Genomic DNA, 25,371 nt, shown 5'->3' on the forward strand with positions numbered 1-25,371 from the left:
AATTTTCGTTTTACTTTTATGCATATAATATATTTTATATATTTTTAAAATTATTAAATTAATATATTTAGTAAATTTTAATATTTAATTAACTCATATATATATATATATATATATGAATACGAATACAATACTTATTTTAATTTTTAAAATTTCTAAACTCAGATGTCAGCCGCCAGATAATATAATTAAATTACTTTACTAATAATAAATAAATTTAAATTTTATAAAATAAAAACAGTATGTCACTATCGGTAAAACATGACATATGGTTTCATTATACACTTACTTTTGATTATTCCCAAAGACTCTTTATGTTTTGTAAAAGTTTTGCGATCATTACCAAGATTTTATCCTTATTTCTTGTTTTCTAGTTTAATCTTATTCTAATCCAAGTAAAACCCTGATGAATTTAATTTTATTTTTAAATTTATAATAAATTTTAATTCTTTTATCCTTAAATATAAAGATTAATAAAAATATCGATGTCAATAGAATTATAATAATTCGTTTTTGTTAATTTACATAATGATAATTTAAAAAGAAAAAGTAGAATTGTCAACTATTGGTTGGGTGTACAAATTTTGGTTAAAATCGAATTAACTGACCGAATCGATCTAATTCAGTCAGAGGTTGATTAATTTGGTTTAAAATTGAGTAAATAACCAAATTTAATATTTAATAATACAAATTATATGTAATTTTAATTCGTTAATTTGATCAAATGAATATTATCAATTTATTTATTTTTATATATTTTATACTTATTTTAACAATATATATAAATTCGTTAATTCATTGAATTAATTAAAATATTTTAATTTAATTAATTTTAAAAAAATTAATTTAATTAATTATTAAAGTATTAAAAATTTCGTTAATTCGATTAGTTCAACATGCTAATCTATTAAATTAAAAACAAAATAAATAATTTTTAGATTTTTAAAAATAATAAAATTGAATCTCTATCTAAAAATGACGTGCGAGGGGTGGTGGAAATTACTAAAATAGTGAGTGTAGAGGAAAATGCCAAATTGGATGATGTTATTGAACCTCCAGTTTGGACCCATGGCTAAAAGTATAGGATACTTCCTGTGTCTATCCTGGAAACCTCCTATGAAAATCTCTTAATTTCCATCTCCATGTGTCTTCTTCCCCTTTATATACAAACCCACCACACACTCTCTTTTCCACTCAAATCCATCACCTTCTCCTCCAACTTCACTTCCATTTTATTAATTTTAGCTTCCCAAGAATGGCTTCTTTCGGAGAAACATCATCTGCTTTAGAACTCATAAATCAACACCTTAATGATTTTGCTTCAATGGAAACCTTTCTTTCACCTCCTCCAACACCCCAGTTTCATAAACAATCCACCCTAAGCCAACGTCGTCCTTCTATTAACGTCACAATTCCACCATCGAAAGTTGAAATAACCTCCACCGCCACGAAAGCCATCGAGGAACATGACGAGAAAAGGCATTACAGGGGTGTAAGAAGACGACCATGGGGTAAGTTCGCAGCCGAAATTAGAGACCCTAATCGAAAAGGTTCTAGAATTTGGCTCGGAACTTTCGAAACCGCTATCGAAGCCGCTAAAGCTTATGATAGAGCTGCTTTTAAGCTACGTGGAAGTAAAGCAATTTTGAATTTCCCTCTCGAAATCGGAAACTCGAACTCAACTGAATCCCAACCCTCGAATAAAAGAAAAAGAGAAGAAGAAGAACAAGAGAGGAAAGTAGTGAAAAAGGAAGAGATAACGGAAAACGTAACGACGACGGCGGGAGTATGTTTAACGCCGTCAAATTGGAAAGGGTTTTGGGATAGTGAAGATATGAAGGGAATATTTAGTATTCCTCCATTATCACCTTTATCTCCGTTCGGTTATTCTATTTCAGGACTCGCCGTTATGTAAAGATGGTGGTGTCGTTTACTAAATAAGGAAAGGTTGGTTGACGTGACGGCTTGAATCATCTACTATAAACGGAAAAAAGTTAACGGCCGTCAAGAAATGGATTAATGAAGAGGTGTGTGTTTTGGATTAGTATGAGTATTATTAGTGTATATAAACTAAAGAATGCCAAAGCCTAAGGTTTTTATTTAATTAAAATTGTATTTGTTTCTTGATTTGTTTATTTAATGAAATTATTTTTTATTTTTACAGAAAATCAAAATCAAAATCTTTGTTATGATTAATTAATTAAGATTTATGGAAGGGTTTTTGTTAATAATTTTTAATTATTTGAACCAAATATATTAATTAAATATAAATTTTGCATGGTTACTAATTTGATATATAAATTTTGATCTGGTGTAATTATATATATATGAAACTTGAATTTTGGTTTTTATATTTGATTTTAATCCAATTATACACATATAAAAAATAAATATATATCTTTATTTTCATATTGAATTAATATAATTATTTGTGTATTCAATATACTAATGTAATTCAATAATTTATTAATATTTTATGAAAATTTAATCAAATTATAATTATATTTATATTTGAAAGCAACTATAATATAATCTATATATGATAACGTAAGAATGGGATTTTATAAAAAATCAATTTAGTTTTCATATTAAAATAAACCCAAATGAAGATTTTAAATAATATTTTATAATTACAAGTTGGGATATGAAAGTTTATCGAATACATCACGCAATTGCATTTAATAAAATTTAAGAAAATAGGTGAGATTATTACTATTAATATTTGTTCCGTGATGAGTAATAATTTTGTTAATATAAGATAAAGATGTTTAGTCTAAAATATAATTAAAATTGAATTTGTTACAATCTATTTACATTCCGATGCTAGAAGACTTGCCTCCAACTCTTGATAGAAGAAAAGTCTCCATCTTAAATAAAGTTTTAATATAATTATTGACATAAATCTTTAAAATTATACGCTAATTTTGGTTTGATATATAATGTTATGTGTAAATTTTGATATTGTTATTTTCTTATTTGATTTAATTTTCATAAATTATTAATATTACTGTTGATATAATACCATTTTGTGTTCACATATTATATGCATAAATAATTATACTTATCTAATATAAAGATAAGTTGCATGTATTCATATTTATAATGTGTATAATTAAATCAAAATCGAATGTACACATTTGAACTGAAATCAAAGTTTGATGTGTATAATTATACAAAATTAAAGTCCATATTAATTATACATCAAAATTAGTATATAATTTTGATATTTATCCCATAATTATTTGAATATTAATTTAGAATTGGAAGAACCGAATAATTTTTTTATAAGAACTAAGTGTTGTCCAATGATGTCAACTAAATACTTAAACATAAGTGGTTTGCTATTCCACCCATGATTCAATAGACTATTTATTTTAGTTTTCAAATTTAAATATTTTGAGTACAATTTATTTTAGATTTAAATTTATTTCTTGTTGTTTTTGAGCAATTGGAAGCTCATAGTTTACAACTTGAGAGGGATTTTTTTTTTAGGTATAATTAGGGTATCTTTCATGCCCATTTTAAGTCCATAAAGATTAAATTTTTTAAGATTTGTGATATCTCTTCCCAACAATATTATTTCTAGGTTCGAACTTGAATTTTCTCTCAAGCTACTTTATTTGGTTATTAAGAATAAAGTATAACTTTACTTGCATGAAACTATCTCAAATTTTCGTTAATGTCTAAGGTGCAATTTTATGATAGTGAAATCTCGTGGAGTCTTTTTTAAACCAACAACCATGGTTAAAAGACAGATATGAAAAGACTATAGCGATCTGATCAAGCCACCTCAAAAACAAAAAAATTATATTGGTAACTTGAAACCTGTTAAATCAATTACCGAACTTATTACTTTTCTCCAAAAATCATATGCAACACATTTTACAAAGTGTTTTCTAGTAACATGGCAAAGAGATGCATGCATGGATTTGATTATGGGGTAGGGGTCTACTTAGCAAGTGGTAGAACAAGTACTTTTTCTCCCTAGGGATGTAAGTTAGCAAATTAGAAACAACTTGTAATAGCTAGCTTCGAATCCGGTCATCTTACACACACACAATTCATAATGAAGCTGTCAAATAAAATGACAAGAGGGTTAATTGGGGTGTGGATCCCTCCAAGTAGCCACTCCAGTTGCAAAGTGATTTGTCTCTTAAAATGTTGCATGTCCACTCCCTCAATTTACACCATAGCTCCTTCTTTGCCAAACATATATATGGATATGGCTTGAGCAACTTGGGAGGTCCCAGCAACCTCAGGACATATATATATAACATGGACAATCTTTTTAGCTTCTGTTGCTGCCTCCAGAGTCAACTTGAAGAACTCCCTATTAAAAGGACCCCATTTGTGGGCTGCTTTAATTGCCAAAGGATAAGATCATCCCTTAATTTCCAGCACATAGTACTTAGTGTTAAAACCGTGTGCAGAAATAGTTCCAAGCTACTGTGGGCAAACCAAAACACTGAGAGATAAAGCAACGGGCAATGCCAGGGTTGGGATTTTTATTTATGTATATACTCCAACTCCTCCTTGACTTTGTTTAATTAATATTTCAACGTTTCGATTTCGACAAGTGGGAAGCCAGAATTTGTTTTTGGAGACGTGGAATTTGAATTTTATATTTAAGAGAACGAAAAATATAATTTTATCATTATATTAATGTAAAATTTTATAATTTATTAAGGATTAAAATATAAATATTTATTTTTAAAGAAATCATAATTAAATTTTAAATTTTAAAATATCAAAATATAATTTTACCCTTGCATTAACCTCTAATTTTACGTATGTATACTTATCTATGAATAAACTTAGATAAATTGAAATTATTTATTTATAAATATGATGTAGGTGCTCTCATATCGTAGTATGCATACATGGATCCAAAGGATATTTTTCACCCCAAGGTGAGTCCCACACTTGAAAAAGCTGTCAATTTCCATGGCGATGGAAAAGGGAGATTTTGATCTTCACTGTATAAATAGATCCTCACTCACTCCCCCATATCAACTTCATATCCAATTTCATCATATACAAATTCCTTGTAAACTTTAACAATGGCGGCTACCTTTGAAGAATCAACAACTCTCGAGTTCATTCGACAACACCTTCTCGGTGACGTTGCCACCCCCGATGCTTTCATAAACACCCTCGATTTTGACCTTTCTCACCTTCAACCCCAAAGCCATCAACTCCCTGAAATCTTCACCCATGGTGTAGAACCAGGGCCGATAACAAAGGGGCCACTCTGTGAAGAGAAAAGGCATTATAGAGGTGTACGAAGAAGGCCATGGGGAAAGTTTGCGGCGGAGATCCGTGACCCGAACCGGAAAGGGATTCGGGTATGGTTAGGGACTTACGATAGTGATGTCGATGCTGCTAAGGCTTATGATTGTGCTGCGTTTAAAATGAGGGGTCAGAAAGCAATATTGAATTTTCCACTTGAAGCCGGAGAGGGAAGCCAGCCACCGGCGGTTACTACCGGGAGGAAAAGGAGGAGAGAGAAGAGAGTTTGGTTGCCGGAAAGTGACGTCACATCGCCGGGAAGTAGCGAAATGGCATGGGAGGTGAAGGAAGAAGAGGGTGAGCTTGATGATGATGATCGGAATGGACTCTCTCTCTTAACTAGAAAACATTTATGGTGACATGTTAGATAATGTACTAAATGCCCAAACCACATCATATTTAAATGTATTTTATAATAATATGTACGTAAGTAATCAATATTACCAAATAGAAATCACGGGAGTTAATAGAAATCACGGGAGTTAAGTGAGATGGTAAGGGCCTCTTTTACTTTAATCAGTGATTGAGAGTTTAATTTTCGCCTTAAAAATGAAATAACTTTAAAATTCATGGTCAACATTTACTCTTTAATGGACTTACAGAATGCAAAAAACCTATAGAATGCGAAGAATTAATTATTCAGCTCACTTTAGTAAATAACCTGATAAATAAATAAAAAATAAAAAAATTTACCTATTGAGTTATGTTTCTTTTTTAGAAGAAAATGTAAGAATTCAACAACTTATTGTACAATGACTTGTATATAAAGTTCCAATTGAAGTTTTTGTGGAGTGGAAAATGGCACAATGTTGGTCTGTGTGTGTTTTTTTTATAAATATCAAATTCATATATGAACTTTAGTTTAATATTATAGAATTCGATATATTAACTTTGATTTAGTGTAATTATACGCATAAAACTTGAATTGTGATTCATATGTATATACAAAACTTTGATTTTAATTTAATTATTCACATTTATAAAAACAAATGCATACATTTATTTTCATATTGAATTAATATAATTATTTGTGTATGCAATGTATCAACGTAAAATGGTGCTAATTCGATAATGTTGTTAGTGATTTGTGAAAATTTAATCAAATTAAAATTTATGTATAAAATCGCAGAAAATTAGAATTCATGTAAAACATTACACATTGCATCAAAATTTGTGTATATTTTAATATTTATCCCATTTAAGAATTAATTACATAGATTTTATTTTAGATATTTTTAAAAATAATACATTAATTTTATTGAATTAGGAAAAAGGTTAAAGTATGCCATAAGTCCCTATACTCTTCACAAACTTGAAATTTAGTCCCACTATTTTTCATATTTCAAAATCTAGGTTTAATTGTTAAATACAAGTACAGGAGTTTAGTACCCTTAACAATTGGACTTGAATTTTGAAATCTGAAAAGTAAAGGCACTAAATTTCTATAAATAAAAGTAAAAATACTAAATGATTAAAATGGATTTAAATGACTACATTATTTTAAGATATATATAATTATTCAATTTTTGATAGAATATACAAAAAAATTCATTAATTTTAAAATATCTCCTTTTATTTTTTTTTTTTTCTTTTTAAGTGCTATCAATGAAAAGAAAAAGGTGTGATGATATATGTAGGAATTTGAGTGCAAATTCATTTTCAACAATGGAAAAGAGTAATGCTTAGAGTCTAGATATTATTTGGACTATGTTTTCTTTATACAATAAGGCTCATATATGCTTCCCAAAGATATTTATGATACTTTCTACATCAGTTTTCTATAATTATAATATAATTACAAGCATATGGAGATTTATACATGATAATTAAACTATAAAATATGTTATGGAAGTTAAAATAGATGATAAATTAAAAATATTAAAAAATATAATTTTCGTGTCTGCTTTTATGATTTATGGAGTTCATAGTTGTTGCTTCAAACAATATTGCTTATAATATTTTAACTCACGTTCTTTTATTAGAAATGTAACGTATCTTTATCACTTTATTTTTATGATGTAATATTATTCTTCAATTTTTTTATTGTAGATAAAAGTATAAATTGTAAATATATCAAATATAATTCTAAAAATAATTTATTTAATTTATTAATTCTAAAATTTTAAAATATCTCTTTTGATTTTTCTTTGGTTAGTGCGTGCTATGAATGAGTAAAAATTGTGGTTTGAATAAGTAGAAATTTTAGTGCAAAATCATTTTCTAAGTTTATGTTATTTTCAACGAATGGAAAAGGGATTAGCTAAAGTCTAGATATTATTTCGACTATATTTTGCACATGTACGAATTTTCTCATAGAAGAGGTGGGTTTTTCTTATATAACGTTTAAAATTATCAATAATATTTTTTAAATTTTAAATAAAAAATATATGTACTTTAGCATGCTTAAATTTATATTTTTTATATTATAATAATATTAATATCAATTGATCAAAAGAAATACTTACGCGCACAAACCTGTCAACTAAATAAACAATAAATTGAATTAATTTTAAGTTGATTCAAATTGAATTAAGTTAATTTTGATTTTTTTTTAAAAATCCTAAGATCGTTGGAGTTCAAAGAGGGACAAAAGAAGTCATTGTAGAGGAGTCCAAAAGGACTTGAGAAAGTGCCACCGCCTATGAGAAGTGGGAGCAGGAGAGCCAACCCGATAGCGTGAAGCCATTGGCAATGCACAGAGGCTCTCTATTTGAATTTGAATATCCAAATCTATTATCTACTTCTATTTTTTTTCCTAATAGTTTCGAATAACAGACATTTCGTTATTTATAAAAATAAAATAAATTTGAATGGTGAATACTTAATGGTTAATATTCTATTTGTTAGTAGTTTGCAAAGTTGGGATTTAATCTCATTTTGCTAAAAAATGTATAAGTTGAAGGGTTTAAATAAACGAAGTTCTTTAATAAATAGTCTATTGAGTTATAAAGTAAGTTCTTATTAAGGCTCGTAAGTCGTTTTTTTGGTATTTTATAATATATATATATTTTATAATTGGGGAGGAGAATGAAATTGTTTAAGATCAAAATCTGTGAAAAATAAAATAGAATAAAATAAATAAAAATAAAGAACACATAAATTTTACGTGGAAACCCTTTCGGGAAAAAAACCACGGGCAGAGGAGAAGAAAATTCACTATGTCGAAAAATTTTTTACTCAAATACAAGAGGAATAGACTATGTCTATTTATAGGCTTGCAAAGCCATATTCTAGTAGGATTGAAACACCTTATCCTAATCAATATAAAATAGATGGAGTTTAATAAGGTTTAAAACCTTATTCTAAAATAAAATAAAAGAAGTCTAGTTCTATATGGATTTTACTTTTATTTTATTTTCCATCGTATTTTATTTAAATAAGAATTTGGGTCACTTAATTCTAACAATCTCCACCTTGACACAAATTCTCAATGAACAAGTTCTTCATCGCGAACTTTCAATAAACAAGTTCTTCACCTCTTCCAAAAACCCCTTAAGGGTTTAACTTCAACAATGAACACCAACCAAGTCTAAGCAATGCTCAAACTTGGTTATAGGAAGTGACTTAGTCATCATATCTGCAGGATTTTCATGAGTGCTAATTTTGCTCACAACAATATCACCACGAGCAATAATATCACGAACAAAATGATACCGAATATCAATGTGTTTTGTTCTCTCATGAAACATTTGATCTTTTGTAAGAAAGATGGCACTGACCGTCACAAAATATCGTGCTGATTTGAAGGTCTTCATTGAGTTCACTAAATAGTCCTTCAACCAAATAGCTTCTTTACAAGCCTCAAGAATCGCCATGTACTCAACCCGTGGTAGACAAAGCGATCGTAGTTTGCAAAGTGGCTTTCCAACTAATTGCACAACCTCCGATTGTAAAGACGTAACTCAGAGAGATCTTCTTCTATCAAGGTCTCCAAGAAAATCAACATCAACATACCCTATAACTCCATCTTTAGTTCTTCCAAACTGTAAGCAAACATTAGTAGTGCCTCGTAAGTATCTTAAAATCCACCGAATCGCTTTCCAGTTGTTCTTTACCAGATTCGCCATGTATCCGCTAATCTGACCGACCGCATATGATAAATCGGACGTGAACAAACCATAGCATACATGAGAGATCCTCTCGCACTAGAGTATGGAACATGTGACATGTACTCAATCTCATTATCGATTGAGGAGATAAGGCCGATGAAAGTCCGAAATGGTCGCTAAAGGAGTACTAACAGCTTAGCACTCTGCATATTGAACTCAGCAAGAACTTTCTCAATGTACCCCTTCCGACTTAGGTACAATTTACTTGCTTTTCTATCTCGAGAATCTCCATACCAAGTATCTTCTTTGCTAGTCCTAAATCTTTCATCTCAAATTCTTCACTTAGTTGGGCTTTAACCTTTCTTATCTCTCTTTATCTTTTCTCGCTATCAACATGTCATCAACATAAAGAAGTAGATACACAAAAGAACCATCACTTTTTTTCTTAAAGTAGACACAACTGTCAAAACTACTTCTTTTGAAATCATGAGAAGTCATAAAGGAATCAAACCTCTTGTACCACTGTCTTGGTGATCTGTTTCAAACCGTAAAGGGACTTTTTTCAAAGCAAACATAGTCCTCTTTTTCGAGACTATAAAACCCTCCGGTTGTTGCATGTAAATATCTTCCTCAAGTTCTCCATGCAAAATGCGCTTTTACATCTAACTGCTCAAGCTCCAAATCATGCATGGCCACAATACCAAGCAAAGCTCGAATCGAACTATGCTTAACAACCGGAGAGAACACATCTGCAAGTCCACTCGAATTTGATCAGAACCCTTTGCAACAAGCCTTGCTTTATATCCGGTTCTTCAACTCCTGAGTCCTTCTTTCTTTTAAACACCCATTTACAACGAATGCCTTTTTACCTTTAGGAAGTTTTACAAGATCCCATGTTCGCTTTTGTGGAGTGATTCCATCTCCTCTTGCATAGCAAACATCCACTTTTCGAGTCTTCACACTAATCGCCTCGTAATAATTAAATGGCTCTTGATTCGCATATATATCTTCACCACATTTAAAGCATAAGCAACTAGATCAACCTCGGCATACTTCTTTGGAGGTTTAATTTCTCTTATTGTCCTGTTTTTGGCGATAGAGTATTGCGTTGAAGAAGCAACTCTATTCTCAATTTTTGTACGGCTTGAGGAGTTGATTCAGTATTAACTGATGCTCCACCGCTTTTGGTTTTCTTTATTGGAAGAGTCTTTAAGAGATAAGTTAGGTAGCATAGCGCTTTCATCAAAACAACATCTCGCTAATCACAACTTTTCTATTTTCAGACACCATAACTTATAGCCTTTTACACCAGCTTTATAACCAAGAAAATGCATTTAATGGATCTCGGTTCCAATTTTCCATTATCAACATGAGCATACGCAGGACACCCAAAAATCTTTAAATCGTAATAATTAGCGGGATTACCGACCATACCTCTTGTGGAGTCTTTTTCTCAATGGCAACGGATGGAGATCGGTTGATCAAAAACATGCAAGAGAGGTCGCTTCGCCCAAAATGACTTCGTAAGTTGGCATTTGACAACATACATCGAACCTTCTCCATGATCGCTTCGTTCATTCGCTCGCAACGCCGCTTTTGTCAGGAGTATGACGAATCGTCAAGTGTCTCATGATCCTTCGACTTGCACAATCTATTAAACTCATCGTAATGTAACTCTAAGCCATTGTCTCATCGGAGGTATTTTATCTGCTTTTCCGTCTGCTTTTCAATCATAATTTTCCAAGACTTAAATGTGGAAAACACATTGCTTTTCGCTTCGTGAAGAACGCCCAAACTTTTCTGGAAAAATCATCAATAAAGGTTAGCATATAATTAGCTCCACCTCTCGAAGGCACTCGGACGGCCCCACGATCGAATGGATATACTCCAACGCTTCCTTCGTGTTATGGATTCCTCTAGTGAATCGAACTCTCTTTGCTTCCCAAAACACAAGTGCTCACGAAATTCAGTTTGCAAATTCCTTGCCCATTAAGAAGTCCTCTTTGCTTAATTCGCCATGCCATTCTCACTCATATGCCCTAGGCGATATGCCAAAGTTTAGTAATATCATCATCGACAAGGAAGAGGAAGCGACAATGATCACCAAGAATAGAGAACCTCAGAAACATATAACTTGGCAATCTTTCTTTGCCCTTTCATCACAACAAGGACCCTTTGAAATCTTTAAAACCCCACTTTCACCGTGTATCTGCACTTTTGAATCAAGAGTACTCAACGAAATTAAATTTCTTTTCAATTCGAACATGCCGCACGTCACTAAGTGTTCTAACAACTCCATCAAACATCTTAACTTTAATTGTTCCAACACCTGCGATTTTACATGAAGCATTATTTCCGATCAAAACAACACCTTCAGACATCGTTTCATAAGTTGTAAACCAATCCCGATTGGGACTCATGTGGAAGGTGCAAATGAATCAAGTATCCACTCGCGCTTACTTTAGAATCATTGATGAAGCAACTAGAAGTTCACCATCGCTGTAGTCTTCTACAACATCAGCTTCACCGGAATTTTCTGGCTGTTTTCCCTTTTGATTCGCAGCCTCCCTTTTAATCTTATTTTGTAGCTTATAGCACTCAGATTTAATGTGCCCTTTCTTCTTGCAGAAGTTGCAAGTTTTACCTCTGCTTGAAGATTTCGATCTACCCTTAGATTTACCACGAGGATTCCGTTCGTGTTCTACCACGATCATCATCAACATTCCGGTCTTGTCTCCCACTTAACAATGAGACCCTCTCCCTGAGAGTTGGGTTTAACCACAAGATGCTTCATCTTATCATACGAGGTTAAAGAATCATAAACCTCATCAATTGTGAGAGACTCGCGGCTATATAAAATCGTGTCTCTAAAGGTTGAATAAGACGGGGGCAACGAACAAAGTAGAATCAACCCTAGATCTTCCTTATCATACTGAACCTCCATGGCCTCCAAGTTTGAGAGAATTTCTTTAAACACCGTTAAGTGTTCGTATACGACGCACCTTCCTCCAAACGATGAGCATAAAGACGCCGCTTCATATGCAACTTGCTTGTTAGAGTTTTCGACATACATATTTGTTCTAGCCTCTTCCATAATGCAATGGCAGCTTTCTCTTTCATCACATCCTCGCAAAATTTCGTTGGACAAGTGCGATGTAATTGTGTTAATGCCTTTCGATCCTTACGCTTCTTCTCTTCATCTCGTTAATGTCGAAGGCATCTTATCTATCCTAGCAGGCATCCTCTAGATCCATCTGCAAGAACGCTTGCATCTTAATTTGCCACAACGCAAATGGTGTTGCGATCCAACAATGAATTTCATACTTCAAAGACGCCATTACCGTGATCGAGATGAATAACCCGAAGCTCGATACCAATTTGTGAAAAAATAAAATAGAATAAAATAAATAAAAATAAAGAACACATAAATTTTACGTGAAACCCTTTCGAAAAAAACCACGGCAGAGGAGAAGAAAATTCACTATGTCGAAAAATTTTTACTCAAATACAAGAGGAATAGACTATGTCTATTTATAGGCTTGCAAAGCCATATTCTAGTAGGATTGAAACACCTTATCTAATCAATATAAAATAGATGGAGTTTAATAAGGTTTAAAAACCTTATTCTAAAATAAAATAAAAGAAGTCTAGTTCTATATGGATTTTACTTTTATTTTATTTTCCATCGTATTTTATTTAAATAAGAATTTGGGTCACTTAATTCTAACAAAATCAAACGCTCGTACTTACAATAGAATGCTTTGTTCTTATCATTGGATTAAAAGGTTGTTGAGAATAATTATTATTATATGTAAAGTGGTGTTAGCTACTATTATACTGAGTTATTGGTGACCTAAGTGCAAAGTTAGCCATTACTTCACCACTTTAGGTGCTACATCATAACATCGTGTGTAGATAATCGCAAAATTGATATTGCTTACTACTCTTGGATGGAAATGTGTAAATATAAACACATAATTAATAGATAATAGTGTAACAAGTTGCGAGTGATGGAGATGTACTAACAAACGCCCACATTACAGCAACTTGCAGAGAGAGAGAATACCAAAAAACCAGACTAATAAATAGCCGACTTATAAAGATATAAGAGAAGAGGGATAATATTATTATCATCAACCCTTTATTCATATGATCTCATTATCCTTTATTCATACGATCTCATTATCATAAATTTCAACCTGCCGTATCCATTTTCAATTCTTTAGATTTCCCAGCTTGCTCTCATATTGTAATAATAGAATAGCTTGATGGGGACTACTAGACTCAAAAGTCAAAACCATGTGCATCTTTTTATAATTCAATTTATCTATGTATATATATATATATTATTTTACCTATTATCAAAATTTAAAGATATGTCTAGTGATTTATGCGGAGTTACTATTTAAGATAATTTAAATTTGATATGAGACATCGGGTTTAAGAAAACATTGGTAATAGTAAATTATGTATTAATTAATATGCTAAATTGAGTAGGAAGAAAGGAACAACAATATTGTTTGAATTGGATCAGATAATATTTATTTTAGAGTAGTTGAAGCTTTTTGTTGATATTTGAAGACTAAATTCAAATTCAGATATAATGATAAACTATAAATTAATATAATGATAAAATTACACATTAATTCCTTTAAAAATTTATAATTCATATATGATCCCTTTCACTTTGTGAGAGAATCATGGCAAACTTTAATGGGAAGACTTTTTTTCTAAGTTTGACTTCCTTTGGATCACTGATTGCCTCCACAAAGGCACATTTAGGCTAGATTTTCACTGAAGTCTCAACGCAGCCTCGATGCGTTACAAACTCCAAAAATGCTATTTTGCTTTGACTAGAGCCAAAGCCTTCAGTGTACCTACAGTGAACCGTGAAGCCTTTTCCTTTGACAAATATAACCATATTTTATCTATGATTTTTCCTTTTTATCCTTAAAAGTTAAAATAATTTCATACCTAACCTTATTTGTTATCAGGTTTGGGAAGCCAGCCGCTGATATTGCTACTGGTTTCTCCCTCATCTTTATTGTGATTACTACTTGTTTGACTTCTAATCATATATTTAGGTATTGATTACATAATATTGAGTGGTATGGTGTTCCAACTTGTGCTTTGTTCTTCCTATCTCTTTTTTGGATACTGATTGAGGGCATTTTTCTATTCTGTGCTTATTGTATTTTTTATGTTTTTTTCTGTCATTATCTTGCTTTCCCCAAGTAGCATAGATACATCTGCAAATGACAGTAGCATAGATACATTTTTCTTGCTGTTGCTCCTTCAATGTTTGTTGCAATATCTTGGGTCATTTCTTTTTATTTTTACTGCAATTTGAATTTTGGACCAAATTCTATAAGATATTATAAGTACCAATTTTTTACACCATAGAATTTAGATTTCAATGTGAAAAAAGGTGTACAATTTAACGGCTAAATCATGACAAATTTTTTTAATAAATATACTCTTCTTTTCCTTTTTTTTCTTTTTTGTTTATTGATTGGAATGGGATTGACTTTTTAAGTTTTACATGATTTGATATTACATTTAGAGCATGTTTTGATTTTGATTTAGTTTTTACAAAACACAAGCACTGTTATTGATATGACACTTTTTATGTTTACTCATTGTACTTACAAATAATTATAGTTAATTAATGTGAACATAAATAAAAGTGATTTGTTCTTTTCTGAACATATACTATTAATTAAAATTAAAATTTTAAATATGCAACTGAATAAAAACATGCATATAATAGTACTAAACCAAATTGATGTATTAAAATATAAATTGAATCAAAATTCATATATAATTTTAAATTTTATTGTAAAATTTAAATATTAAACCCACCCGACAAAACTACTCCTATAAAATTAGATTGGATCGCAACTCGGTTAGCATTATTTTGCCATAAACGATACCTAGATATCATTTATCATGAGCCAACAACACAACTTCCATCCTTAAAGACATGTCTATTAAATAAAAGGGACTTACGCAAGTCCAAGACCCGTCACATACTTTTTCCAATAAACATAAGCAACAAGTTAACAAGCACTACTATTTAGAGAATATATCACAAGGGAGGATCAGAGTTTCAGGGTCCAAATGCATGTTGTTCGAGCAAGCATATCAATATAATAAATTAACGATCAATGTCATGTTATGTAAATACATATGGTGTTCCAACATATATTTGACAATATACACTTTAAGAACGTCTTCTTGGCATATGCAAATGTGCCTACTTAGTTTTCAAAGTAAAAAAAGGAGCAACGAAAGATACACATAAGGATTCAAGAAAATGGATAAACATCGGAATCGAAGTAACTGAAATATCAATGCTGATACACTTTGAAGCAAAATTTTCCGGTTCAATATAATATACATATAGGTTGGCAATGTGTCATGATGATATCAAATTCTTGAGACAATCCAAAGTGAGAACAAATATGTAGCAACCCAAATATGAGCTAAATGCAGATGGTGACTTCTTGGTGACTTCAAAGCGTCGAAGTTGAAGTGTTTTGCAAATTATTAGAGGTAAGAAATGAAGCCATGATGATGTGTTTACATCGGAGCATATATCAATCGAATCTAAATAGATGTAATCTTCATGTTGTTGATCAAGTCGATAGTATCTTTACAGACTTTCCCACCTGTTGATTCATCACAGTTCAGGAAACTCGGTTGGTTTGTCGAAGCAAGAAGTCTAGCCCACATCCTATCAGTCAACTTCACGGTGTTTTGAGTTTCAGTAACGTTCTGAAACAGAAATACCATACAGCGACATTCCAAGTTAGACGTCAACTCCAATACAGTACAAAAACTAGGTTAATTTGCAAAGAGGTGGCAACAACCAATTATCTTCAGTTTTGGGGGATGGATGCTTGTAAGGTAAGGAAAAAACTAGTTGAATTTCGAACAAGTTAGTTCATGGAGAAACATTTTAACTTCAAAAGAATAAATGCAATTAGATGTCAAGCAAAATTATTAGATTTCAAAATAAAGTTAAAACCATTGAAAACTTCAAAGCTTACAGAAATTGGAATATAGGCGTGTCTGCTGTTTACAGGTCCAACTGTGAACCCTGTATATCCAGCCATGGCCCCATGCACAGCACTTTGTGCAAGAAGGGTGCAGTAAATATTGTCTGATGCATTACTCGGAATAGCTCGTATCATGTATGTAGGATCTGGAGGATGAAAGATAAAAATAATTTTAGTTTTATCACATGAAATAATAAGAACAAGCAGTTCCGATCTAGAGGAGAGTTCAAATTTTGTCCACCAACTTCCACATCAAAAACTCAAGAAAAGGTTCTTAAAATGAAAAGATGCCTCATATGAAATTTGGTGTCCATGCAAGTAGATAATTTCAAACCAGCTGCTTTTATTATAACAGTTAATTCAGTAAAATTTTGGTAGATGACACAGAGAGAAAAACAAGTTTCCAAGAGGTTTGCAGTAAAACTGCGGCTCATGATTTCATGTTTGGTCATGATATTTGAACAAGATTTCTTTAAAGTACCAAGCATAATGAAACAGACAGAAACATCTTATTTCAGGAGGGTAGCACATGATCAAATGCATAACAAATCAAGTAATTGCAGCACCAACCATCATTTACCTAACTATTTGCAAAATATGGATTATGCATATCCAAGAATTTTCTTGCGGTTTTAGTAAAATTAGCATGACAAAACACCCAAATCTCTTAACCAGGATTATCTTAACTATAAAAATGACAGATCAAATAAAATTGCACTAGCCACAAGGACAAGAGTGGGGATAAAAAAGATATGATGTTGAACTTACCAATGTATTTCATATTTATTGCCATCTTCGGCTCCTTAGTAAAATGATCCTGCATGAAGTAGTAAATAATTAAGGGGAAATGATAAAAGCACAGGTGAGAAGAACAAAAAGAGGGTTGATTACCAAAGACCGTTGGTAACATAATAGAGTTACAATTTCCTCCAAAATTTATAATTATACACCACGAGCTGTTGTGTTAATACACTAAAACCCTTCTGTTATGGAGCTCAAGGAAAATTACTACAACCAGAAATCAAGAACCAGTTCATAGTAAAGTTTAAACTCAAACAAAAATGTTTCATGCAACATAATATTCTAGTGGTGCACTAAGATTTTCCTGTCGGTATATAGTTCAGAATGCATGAAAGAACACCATCTTTTCCTTTTCTGGTTTCCTAGATTATAGATGCTTCTATTTCTAAACCTGCATTGATATATGATTATATAAAATGAAATTAAACACAGAATCCAACAAAGGAATATTAATTACAACTAGCACCCACTTCAATGCTCGTTTCAATAAAAAACCTTCTGGAGAAAGGTTGCTTAAGGGAAGGAGAAATAAAAGCCTTAGTTTCTTCCTTAAGGTATTGTTGAGACTGTGATACCATGATTTACTGAATTAAAAATCTGAAGCTGATAAGAGAGATTATGCACCCCACCTTGATGTTTTGGGTTAACCAGAGACCAACATCAAGGAGAAGCCTGTTTCCAGATGCATCTTTCTCATCAATTCCTTGCATACTTTGAGCAAGATATTCCTGACCAGCTCCTTCAGCAGCAACAATAACTATATGTCCATTCTCTTTTAGTCGCTCTTCAATAAACTCAAAGAGTCCACCTTTGCCTTCCAAATAGAATGGTGATTCTGGAATCAAGCAGCAATCCTGTTGCATGTCAAATATTATGATATTGTTAGACATCAACCACACAAAGATGAAGAATTTGAACAAAAATATTACACTTTACTCTTTACTCAAGTTGAATGAATTCTTGGGAAATTGAAGTATGGGGAAATAAACAATGATAACAAAAAAGACAAGAAAGGGTATAGTCATCTAATATTCAGTGTAATTCAGAGGTATTTATCATATGAAGCTAGTTGCATAGAAAATGGGACCAAGACCTTACCACATCGCGACTTGCCAGGGTTGCAAACATAGCAATGAAACCTGCATGAGTATTAGTTAAAGAGGATGCCAACCACACCACACCACACCACACACACACACACATAATATGCATTATCTCCATAATTATCATGTAGTTTCTATAAAGTTCAAAACACTAACCGCTGTATCTTCCCATGAGTTTGACAATTCCAATGCCATTTTCCACACTTTCTACCTCCACATGTGCAGCATTAATGGCCCTCTGAGCTTCTTCAACAGCAGTATCAAAACCAAAAGATTTGTCAATCACCTTAAGGCAGGCACAATTATAACCAGTCAGTTTAAACAGAAGATTGCAACCTTCAAAGTTGTATATGAAAATCATATTTCTATAAGAGCATTAGAAAAATATAATCCATCGTGGCCTTGCAAAGGGCCTTTAAAGAATAAAGAGAATATGGTAAGAGAAATAGAAGAAATATGTAAAAATTAGCAGTCAACAGTTGGAAAAAGAGGCCCCGTAATTGAATAATTATTAAGATGTTTTACACTCCAATCATTCTAAAAACTGCAGATACAAAGAAGGCCACTTTATTTGCTTTTACCCAGGAACAGTACCCTCTTAGTTGGGAGTATTTATAAGCTATAAAATTCACTTGATATAGGACTATCTAAAACCCAAATGATAGGTGCATGGGTCTAGTCTAAATACTAAAAGTAAAGCATGCTTTATATTCTTTGTAGAGTTAACAACTTTGGTAGTCATATGACCACTGCAAAATACTACCTTATTTTACTCTCTCAAACATTATAATATTGTGGTTGAACTTACTGCAATATCATTATCAATTGTCTTGGGTATGCCAGCAACTGCTACCTTAAGACCACGTTTCTCAACTTCCTTGAAGAAAATGTGCCCATAGGAAACAACAGAAAGTAAGAAATAGAAAAAATAAAATCCAAAGAGATCAAGATGGATACACCCAAGTAAAAGGAATGATCTTATGTTGGAAGACCTATTACCTCATAAATCCGAGATGCCCCTCGCTGGGTTCCATCTCCTCCAATAATGTAAACCTGAAATCCATAGAGATTTTGACAATCTACCTACCAGTGAGGGAACTTTGTTATCGACAAGAAAGCAACTGCTTACCTGATTGATTCCCCTGTCCTGGATGTTATCAACAATCTTTTGAGTATCATGACCTCCTCGTGAAGTGAGAAGAAAGGTGCCACCACGTTTGTGGATATCATTCACAACTTTGGGTGTTAATGTCGAGGTATTTTTAGAGTAAAAGCCTCTATATCCTCCCTAGAATTTTCAACAGTATAACGATGAAACAATGTTGCAACCAACTAAAATTTGATACAATCAATGTAAAAGAATGTGAATTAAGTTTAAGAGAACCGAGAAACATACATAAAGAAGAAAAAAAACAGACGAATGATCACAAAGTGAACTGCGCAATGTACTGTGGAATCTAGAAAAACTAGAAGCTCTTTAAACTCTTTTCACAGCAACAGTCCTATTAAACATGTGAACATTTAAAGGAGCCACCATAAAATATTTTTCAAGTGAAATAAAAAAATCATGTGCTGAAAATAGATGCACTAGTCAATTATTTTTCCAGTTGACATGGAGCCAGTATTTAGGGCCTTGTATCAATTAATAACATAAAACATGCAGCAGTCCTGCTAGCATGAATAGTTTCTCGTAGCAGTAAACAACAACTCAGAATGATAGTTGCCATGTTGCATATTGCCATACTATAGCATGAATTTGTAAAATATCAATTGAATATGAAATAACTGGGTAAGAACCTAGACAATCTGGAATTAATAGTTAAAATATGAACTTGAAAACTATTAAACTAAGCTCAAATGGAGATACTATACCCATAGAAAACCATCTTGTCTTTCTTGCTGAAAGAGAAAAATGGCTAACACAATTTCAGATTTTAAAAACTACGTTCATGCACAAATTTTAAACGAATATAAGAAAGATGAACAGTAGATATATTCAATGAATAAGCAAAAACCACACGAGTTCATGAAAAACAATCCACACATGATCGAAGAAAATGTAATATCAAATGATCTAACCTGAATGCCAAGTATATCATCAACACCATACATATAGTTTAATCCACAGACAATCTCCCGAATGACTGTATTGATCCCTGGGCACAAACCACCACAAGTTACTATACAAGCACGCACTTCCTCTGATTTGAAATATACCTGCAATAAAAAAAGCATTAAATGGGCTAATGAACCCATGTCAAGAGCATGATGACATCTTAAGAAACATACCTTTTCACGGGGCCCTGCACGCCGGAAATGTACTCCTCGGGAGCTATCCTTCTGAACAACAATCTAAACAAGACAAAGGAAACAGATAAGACATTGTAGGATTGAATCAAATAGAATAAGTTTATCAGGACAACTTTGGGGATGTGTTTTTCTTCATTTTCTTCTTCTTCTGTCTTGGTTACCTACCTTCTGAGCAACCACATCTTCTGGACGAACAAAAGTTTGCCTGGCAAGACAGAAGATTAAAGTTTAGTGACCATGAAACTGAAATTGACCACAACTATTACGAAAATTATACCAAAAATAAGTGCACTTACTTGACGATAGCATATGCTTGGCTATTTTGCAAGGGATTTGGATACGACTGAAAGAAAAAGTAAATAAAAAAAAACAACTAAAAGATATGATTTATGTATAAAAGGAATACAAAACCAAGAAGTTGGAAGAACTTGAATGCGGTCAAAAACCTAAAAAATCAGATGAAGAAATACAGCATGGATATCAACAGATTGGGCAACAGTATAAATTGTAAGTTCATATGGAAGTGAAGAGAAGTGACATTGAGAGATAACTAATTGAATAAATGAAGTCAGAAGAATCACAAAGTGAGATTTAAGGTGACAACATCTCTTGCAATGCACTTCTTAAGTCCCTACAAATGTGAGAGATTTTTAGAAATCAAAGACTCTTCATTTTGATACTTTTCTTATTTAAATAATTTCCAAGTTCTTACATTGATGGTTTCCAAAGCAGCTCAATTATTTTATAACTCTAACATTCATCTAATTTTACTCCAAATCACTTAAACTCAAGTACTTCTCAATTCTTTTTTATTTTTTATAAGGAGAGTTCATTTAGACTGTTTTTTTCTTTTCCATATTTTCTCTTCCAGTTTATTCTTATCAACACCAAATAACAGAAGCCAAAATTTCTAATCATTACAAGAATGATTTTCTCTACACTAATCCAACTAAAACAATTCCAAACTCGGAAAAAGAATCAACAACAGTCACGAAAGCAAAAAATAAAATAAAATAAAATATGAAGGCTGAAAAGTGAAGTGAATACCGGCAAATCAGGGAGGAAATCAGTCAAGTGAGGGACATCGTCAATGACAAACCCATCATCCACCGCCGGATCTGAAACCTGAGCTCTGATCGGTATTTTTTGGCGGGAAAAAAGCGGATTTTTGCTGTAAGAGTTTTGATGCTTAAAGAAATTCAAGGAATGGGAACATCGAGATTTCGGATTGAGGATGAAGGTTGAAGTTGGTGCAGGAAAAGCACCGCGGAATGGACTGGAAATCGATAAATCCATTGGAAAATTTAAAATCCAAAAGCCTTTCAAAGATTTGTGATTTTTGCGGAAATTTCTTTTTTGTAGTGACAATAAAAAGTAAGAAATGAGAGTGCCGTGGAGTCGTTAACTTTGACTGTTTATTTCTGTGATGTAAGAAAGCGGTTAAGTCAAAATAGGCTTATGATCATTAGTCAGTTAACAAACATCTGGATTCTTTATATAGAAATTTTTTAACTATTTTAATAATATTTTTTCTTGGTAAACAATTTAGGAAATTCCTCAACTGTTAGAATGGATCAACAAGAACCAAGGTGATAACCAAGATTATCGTTAATCCATTGCCGATTGCGGCCTCATATGTCGAAATTAGTGCAACCAAATCAACCCAGTTTTATAGCTGGCAGGACGTCAATACATGGTTAATAAAATGGATTTGGTAAAAACGTAGGATGGGACTTTCTAGAAAACACCTTGGTTGATGTATGCTTTTCACTGTGTTTTGGTCGTGTGTTGTATTCTTACAGCATCCTTTTCAGGTACTGTACAATGGTGAGACTATAAAATCATTTCGGCTAATTCATGGCATCCATTAGGGGAACCCATTACCCCTATGTTATTTGTGCTATGCATGGAGGGACTGGGACACTTAATTGATCAAGAAGTTTGGTCCGAAAATTATACTCCAGTGAAGTTAGTTTACATGTGTCTAATGATTTCACAATTTAATTTACAAGGTGAACTTAAAACAGTTAGTCATGTACTCGATATAAGGTCAGTGCCGCAAGACTCAAGTTTATTTTTCGAAGAGTAGTTAGCTATTAGAATCAGTGATACACTAAGTTTCATGAAAGTGGGTGATTTGAGGGTGTAGGTAGGCAGCTATTTATTCCATGAGCGTGCTACAATAAACACTTTACAGTTCGTATTAGAGAAAGTGCGTAGAAAGCTCAATGATTGGGATATTAGGAAACTTTCCTTAGTTGGTAGTCACTCTTGCTAAATTAGTTTTACTAGCAATTCCTAATTACTTCATGACTGCAGCTTTGATTCCCATGACAATTTTGCCATTAAATTGAACATCTAGCACGTGGTTCTGTTTACAAGAAAACTAGCATTAGACAATCGAGACCATTGTTGCAAGCCAATTCCTGGTAGGGGCTAAGCTTATGAAATTTTCGTGATCAAATTAAAGTATTTTTGTTGAGACTTGGGTTTTACATTATAACTTATACATGAAAGTTTTAGGTTGCTTTAAAAGCAAATACAATGTACAAGTGTCACGTATTGCATGTGAGTAACACCTCATCAAGTATGAATTCAACAAACATGAAAAAAGCACTTTAAAAATCCAAAGAAGGATCGGATTCATGTAGAATGTTTCAGAAGCTCTAGAACTCTTCACCATTGTATAACATTTAATAAGGTTAGGTGTGAAGGTTCTAGAATGTGATATTGACCATCCATTAGGACTAATTGTAATCATTGGATAATTCAGGACTTGCCTATATAAGTAGAGACTCTCCTCACTTTTTTTGTATGTTCAAGCTAGCTTTGAGTAATATAAACACTTCCACATGTGTCAAGCCTTTCCCATGCGAAACTCAAAGGCTAAATTAGGCTTGTTGGCGGAAAAAACGAATCTAAGGTCGAATGTGATTAGAGCTAAAGTCTCGGTACGTGACACAGGTATTATCTTATTTTTCTTAAATTTAAAGCTGTCAACAACAATGTACTCAAAGAGATTCCTCGCATTCATTAACAAAATTATTTAAATAAAAGTTGTTCAGTTTTAGAGATTATGAATGCAGAAGATTTAATTTTTTTAAAAAATAAAAATTAGGATTAGCAGTATAATAAAATTACCTTTTACCATGTAACTAGAATCATAACTAAACTATTAGTCGAATAACGAAGAAATGTCTAATTTCTTATTAAAAATCAAGTGAGAAAATAGTAAGTAATTTATTTTACAACTGAAAAATCCTTTCTGCTTGTTTCCACTAAAAAATACAGTAAACATAATTAAATTTTTAAACATATACAAAATTTTAGGAAGTTAGCAAGTTTGATACCCGCATCAACCACTTCCATTGCTTTTGTGCAAGAGTGAAAAATCCTGCATCAAATAATTTATCATCTCTTAAAAATTTCCAAATTTAGATATATTATTACTTTTATATTTAAATGATAGGGATAAAATTGTATTAAGTAATATAATCAAACATGTAATATAAAAGAAAAGCATAGGCATTAAAGTTTTTTTTTCTGCAATTAATTGTTTTATATTAATTATAAGAGATTAAAATTTCAAGGTTGACCATAAACTAATAAATTAATATAAAAGTAATAAGAGTAAAGGTCATAATATATTTCTGTAATACTAGTGGTGAAACCACTCATATTCTTTAAAAATTTATGGGAAGGAAAAGGAAATGAGTAAGGAGGTTTCTTTTATGAAAAAAAAAAGGTGAATTTGATTAAAGTTGTTGCATTCATATAAAAATTAAAACAATAAATTTAATCTTTATATTGTTAATAAATTTTCACGAGTGATAAGAACAATATGTTATAGGTATGAGAGTTTAGATTCGATCCCAAATAACCTCATCCCATTCCCTAATTATCAAAAAAGTAAAAATCAAATAAACTTAAACGATAATTTAACATAATATATTTTTTTAGATGTATAAAAATGGTTAATGAAAATTTAACATATTATTAAGCCTTCAATTAATGTGTCATCTCACTTTTTCGTTAAAGCTGTAATGATAATTAACGGATGAGTGACGAAAACGTAATAAGCTGATAACTTTAGTAATCAAAATATAACTTCTCATAATTCAGTGAAAAATTCTCTGAAGTTTAGTGACATTTTATAGTTTACCCGTTAAATTATTACATTGTGAATTTAATGGTTAGAATTCTATCTAGCTTAAAATTTAATTTAAAAATGATTGTAATTAATGATTAATAATTAAATTATTTAAATGTGTAATTAGGTAAAGCTTTTTATAATTAATAATTATAAATTAATATGAATTCTATTCAGTTTAAATCTAAATTTTATGTAAACATTTATTAATTAAACATTATTAATTAATTTATCGTATTTTATGCTTAGAATTGTATTTAAATTAAAATAAGATAAAATTAACTATCTAAATGTGCAATTATGACAATTGTAATATTTTTCGTAAATTCTTTAATGATTTAAAAGTTATTCTAAACTCGTATGCTTTTATATATTTTATTGATATAAATTTTATAATAGTTTTAAAGGTATTTTAAAGTCAAAATAGCTAGGTTTTCTGGGTGGGTTTACGTTTGCCCGTCTTTTATTTCTATAGTAGGTAGGCCTGAATAGCCTTTCACGTTTAATGGACTTTTCAGTAAATGGCCTTCAAATCTTTCAATTGGGCCCAATTAGCTTCTCAGCCGATTTAGAAAAAATTGTAGATAGGGCTAATTTCGCTCTCAATC

The 25,371-nt window shown here is 31.6% G+C and overlaps 3 protein-coding genes across 3 annotated transcripts; 2 read left to right on the forward strand and 1 right to left on the reverse strand.

Moving 5' to 3' along the window:
• The first annotated feature begins 1,085 nt into the window (after window positions 1–1,085).
• LOC108469112 (ethylene-responsive transcription factor 5-like) lies at window positions 1,086–2,180 on the forward strand. The gene has a single exon (XM_017770002.2). The coding sequence runs from the start codon at window positions 1,256–1,258 to the stop codon at window positions 1,913–1,915; it is 660 nt and encodes a 219-aa protein (XP_017625491.1). The 5' UTR covers window positions 1,086–1,255; the 3' UTR covers window positions 1,916–2,180.
• Window positions 2,181–4,854: 2,674 nt separating this feature from the next.
• On the forward strand, window positions 4,855–5,762 carry LOC108484462 (ethylene-responsive transcription factor ERF106-like). The gene has a single exon (XM_017788257.2). The coding sequence runs from the start codon at window positions 5,061–5,063 to the stop codon at window positions 5,646–5,648; it is 588 nt and encodes a 195-aa protein (XP_017643746.1). The 5' UTR covers window positions 4,855–5,060; the 3' UTR covers window positions 5,649–5,762.
• Window positions 5,763–15,465: 9,703 nt separating this feature from the next.
• On the reverse strand, window positions 15,466–22,247 carry LOC108466449 (ATP-dependent 6-phosphofructokinase 4, chloroplastic). The gene is made up of 14 exons (XM_017767140.2): window positions 21,661–22,247; window positions 20,910–20,956; window positions 20,779–20,818; window positions 20,593–20,655; window positions 20,383–20,520; window positions 19,433–19,591; window positions 19,303–19,356; window positions 19,112–19,180; window positions 18,460–18,589; window positions 18,299–18,339; window positions 17,830–18,054; window positions 17,168–17,216; window positions 16,391–16,545; window positions 15,466–16,115 (listed from the first exon to the last, which is right to left on the reverse strand). Exons 1-14 carry the CDS (start codon window positions 21,907–21,909, stop codon window positions 15,948–15,950), a joined length of 1,587 nt encoding a protein of 528 aa, XP_017622629.1. The 5' UTR covers window positions 21,910–22,247; the 3' UTR covers window positions 15,466–15,947.
• Between the last annotated feature and the right edge of the window lie 3,124 nt (window positions 22,248–25,371).

This window comes from Gossypium arboreum, chromosome 7 (genome assembly GCF_025698485.1).
Source record: "Gossypium arboreum isolate Shixiya-1 chromosome 7, ASM2569848v2, whole genome shotgun sequence".
Taxonomy (NCBI): domain Eukaryota; kingdom Viridiplantae; phylum Streptophyta; class Magnoliopsida; order Malvales; family Malvaceae; genus Gossypium; species Gossypium arboreum.

Bases quoted from the DNA above. Each gene is read 5' to 3' on its own strand.
- LOC108469112 (XM_017770002.2), top strand. From the start codon at position 1,256: ATGGCTTCTTTCGGAGAAACATCATCTGCTTTAGAACTCATAAATCAA.
- LOC108484462 (XM_017788257.2), top strand. From the start codon at position 5,061: ATGGCGGCTACCTTTGAAGAATCAACAACTCTCGAGTTCATTCGACAA.
- LOC108466449 (XM_017767140.2), bottom strand. From the start codon at position 21,909: ATGGATTTATCGATTTCCAGTCCATTCCGCGGTGCTTTTCCTGCACCA. The intron at 20,819-20,909 runs GTAAGTGCACTT...CTGTCTTGCCAG, and splicing joins CAAGCATATGCTATCGTCAA to GCAAACTTTTGTTCGTCCAG. The intron at 18,590-19,111 runs GTAAGTTCAACC...GCCTGCCTTAAG, and splicing joins CAATTGATAATGATATTGCA to GTGATTGACAAATCTTTTGG.